This window comes from Hoplias malabaricus, chromosome Y (assembly GCF_029633855.1).
Source record: "Hoplias malabaricus isolate fHopMal1 chromosome Y, fHopMal1.hap1, whole genome shotgun sequence".
Taxonomy (NCBI): domain Eukaryota; kingdom Metazoa; phylum Chordata; class Actinopteri; order Characiformes; family Erythrinidae; genus Hoplias; species Hoplias malabaricus.
This window is the reverse complement of record NC_089820.1, coordinates 49,811,879-49,815,128: the sequence shown is the minus strand read 5'-3', so window position 1 is coordinate 49,815,128 and position 3,250 is coordinate 49,811,879. Positions and strand designations below refer to the sequence as shown.

Here is a 3,250-nt window from a genome sequence, read left to right as displayed (position 1 = left end):
GATCATTATACCAATAATAAATACTTGTCTCAATTACAAAACATTTTCTTCATATCTTCAAAAACGTTTTTTTCTGGTGTTTTTTGAAAAAATCTAACAATAGAATTTACATAAAAATTTGCCAAATGCTTTGAGCCAGCCCTTGTATTTCACCGTCTCTCTCTTGCTCTGTTTGTCTGTCTCTTAATCTGTCTTTCCTGAGAATAAAGGACTTCTTTCCTGTATTTGCTCTCTGAAGGGGAAGTACTACTCTCTTTATGCAGTCTGTTCTCATTGCTGTCTGCTCAGACGTGTGAGCAAGTTTCATGCAGTGAAGTGACTTTAGGGGAAGCATGAACGGCACGGGTGGTAATCCTAGGGAGATAAATTCGGGCCATGATGAGGGAGAAGGGAATCATCCTGGTATAGTTGGGGCCTGTGTGATCTTGGCTGTGTGCTTTGTGGTGGGTGTCCCAGGGAACATGCTGGTGATTTGGACTATTTTGAAGCATGTGAAGAAGCGTTCTCACACTGTGCTGCTTATTCTTCACTTGGCCGTTGCTGACCTGCTGGTGCTTGTCACTCTACCTTTGTGGATCTACTCTCTGGCTCACTCTTGGGTGTTTAGTCAGGCTATGTGCAAAGCCATGGTGTATGTCATCAATGCTTGCATGTATGCCAGCGTCTTCCTCATCACCATCATGAGTGTGGAACGCTTCATGGCCATCCGATATCCCTTCGCCTCTGCCAGCTGGAGAAAGAAACAGGCTCTGAGGAAGGTGCTACTAATGGTGTGGGTAGCTTCATTTCTTCTGAGCATCCCAGTGATAATCACTCAGGATTTGGATGGAATTCAGGGGGAAGAGCAGTGCCTGTACCGTGATTACGAGTCCCCCTCCCAGGAGGTTGTGATCCTGCTCTTGGAGTCGCTGTTGGGATTTGTGATCCCATTCTTCATTCTGGTCCTCTGCTATAGCTGTCTCTTTGGCCGCATCACACAGATGAACTTCCGCTCCAAGAAAAAGTCCACGGTTCTTATCGCCAGTGTGGTGGTGCTGTTCGCTGTCTGTTGGATTCCACATCATGTAGTAAACTTTCTCAGTCTGCTGCTTCTCATTTATGATGAGAACTCTGAGGTAAGAATGAGTGATGAGGCAAAAAATATATTTTTTAAGAAGTTAGATGTTTTCACAAGACGTGATTAGAGTGTTTAATTAAAACAAGATTTGCAAACAACCTGGAATTAATGAAATTTAAATTAAATATTTTAAACACAGCCTAATTATTATCTAATGGTCTTGAAAAGGAATTGGCCTGATACACATCTGAAGTTTTTTAATGAATGTAAAAGCTTCCTAACAAATTTTATTACAATTGATTTGGGAAGAGATAAGTTCAGTGTCCAGGGACTACAAGTTATACCCAGGCTATGCTCTGAAAAAGACATTCAGATCTTACAATTCAATAAAATATTGATGTGTTGTTCACTTCTAGGAAGGAAAACTCCTCCAATCCATAGTGGAAGCTATGACCATTGTGGCAGGTGCATTGGTCTTTGTCAGCAGTACTGTCAACCCTGTGCTGTATGTCTTTGCTGCAAGAAACTTCCGCAGCTCGTTGAAAGACACGGGCATTCAGAGACTATTCCGCCACCTGTCCAGCACAGCCACAGGGGAGGGAACTAAAGAGCTGTCCTTCACCTCCAAGAGGCAAAGCTCTCAGACCACCATTTCTCACTGTGGTTCAGAGTCCAAAGCACAGATTGATATACTTGTGGACATTTGCAACAATGCAGCCTTGACAGAGAATTGAAGAAAACTGCAGTGGACTAGTGAATTGAGAATAATCATGATTCTAAACAAGAGTCAGGGATGCTACTTCATGTGCATAATATGTATAAACATTTTCATAAGCCTAGTGTTATTTTTTTTAAAACAAAAACATGGGGGAATCCCACTGACCCCAGGATGAGATAAAGTACTTTATTTGTTTTTGAAACTGTTTAAAATATGTGTATTTTGTATATTACCAGCTGGCTTCCTCCAGGCATTAATTGCCTGTATAGTTTATTTAAATTCTCTACTTGGAGAAAACATGAAAATATACACATTTTCTACATACAGTGTCATTTCTGTCTCATGTTTCTAGGGAAATTTAAAGGGAAGTATAAAGTATCTCCTCTAGCCTTGTCACGTTTTTTCATGGGATTTGAAACATATAAAAATTGTTCATAGTTATTTTTTTAAGTACTTGATCATCTAAAACAACATTTATTATTTTATTATTGATATATCTCTGTCATTATAGCCTACCTCTGTATGAAATTAAAGTGAAAATTCTTACATTCCTGTGTCTTATTGCTTATTTGCTTTTTTTCAAGTACAAGCATTTAATGTATTGTCACTGTCCGATGGAAAATAAAATCTTATTGGTATGTAGGCAGAAAATGTAGCAAATGAAACACAAACACAAATAAAATGAGGTCTGGGACCAGGAACTGCCACATACCATTGTGTTTTTGCATAAGTTCTACAAGTTTCTAGAACAGTCTCGGAGATGTTCACATTTCGCCTATGAATTAAGTCAAATGTTTTATTTCCACATCGGGGTAAAGCAGTTCCTGCGGTTTCCATTAGTGAACATGTCCATTTTATTTAACTTATTTTATTTTGTGCTTCTCTATTTTATTTGGTTCTTCTTTAATTTATCATTATTTTATATATGACTTTTATATGATTCCCACTTCACAAGGTAAGTCATCCTCTTCTAGAATGTAGAGCATATTTACTGCTAAATGGCATGTGTTTCTGTTCAAATTTTCACTTGATTCTTTCTCATACTTTTAGATATATGTATTGCTCCATCAGCACATTCTTATTCTGAGATTGTGTTCCTTGTCTGCACGTCACATTGTTCTTCTGTTGTCTGAGTGTTTCAGCATTTCGACATCATGTTTTGCAATGTGAGTGTGTTTTGTATCCTACATATGAGTGAGAAAAGGGGAATTGTGTACTGTTTTTGTAACATATTTTTACTGTGAAGGAACTACAGTTGGTTTTGTACCTTAACAAGTATGAAATATTATTTAATCAGAAAACAGTAATGCCTGTTATTCACTGAGTGAGATAAAGATTCTCTGAGTGGTTTTCCTACACCTACATAATTCCTGAAATTAGCAAAAAAAATCTAAATACAGCTGGCTTAGACAAACGTCTGTGACCAACAGGTGTATTCTTAGTATGAACATAAATATATGCTTTCACTTTTCATA

General features: G+C 38.0%; 1 protein-coding gene across 1 annotated transcript; it reads left to right on the top strand.

Moving 5' to 3' along the window:
• The first annotated feature begins 302 nt into the window (after positions 1-302).
• LOC136679504 (leukotriene B4 receptor 1-like) lies at positions 303-2,285 on the top strand. The gene is made up of 2 exons (XM_066658072.1): positions 303-1,115; positions 1,474-2,285. The coding sequence occupies exons 1-2, from the start codon at positions 333-335 to the stop codon at positions 1,789-1,791; spliced, it is 1,101 nt and encodes a 366-aa protein (XP_066514169.1). The 5' UTR covers positions 303-332; the 3' UTR covers positions 1,792-2,285.
• The last annotated feature ends 965 nt before the right edge of the window (positions 2,286-3,250 follow it).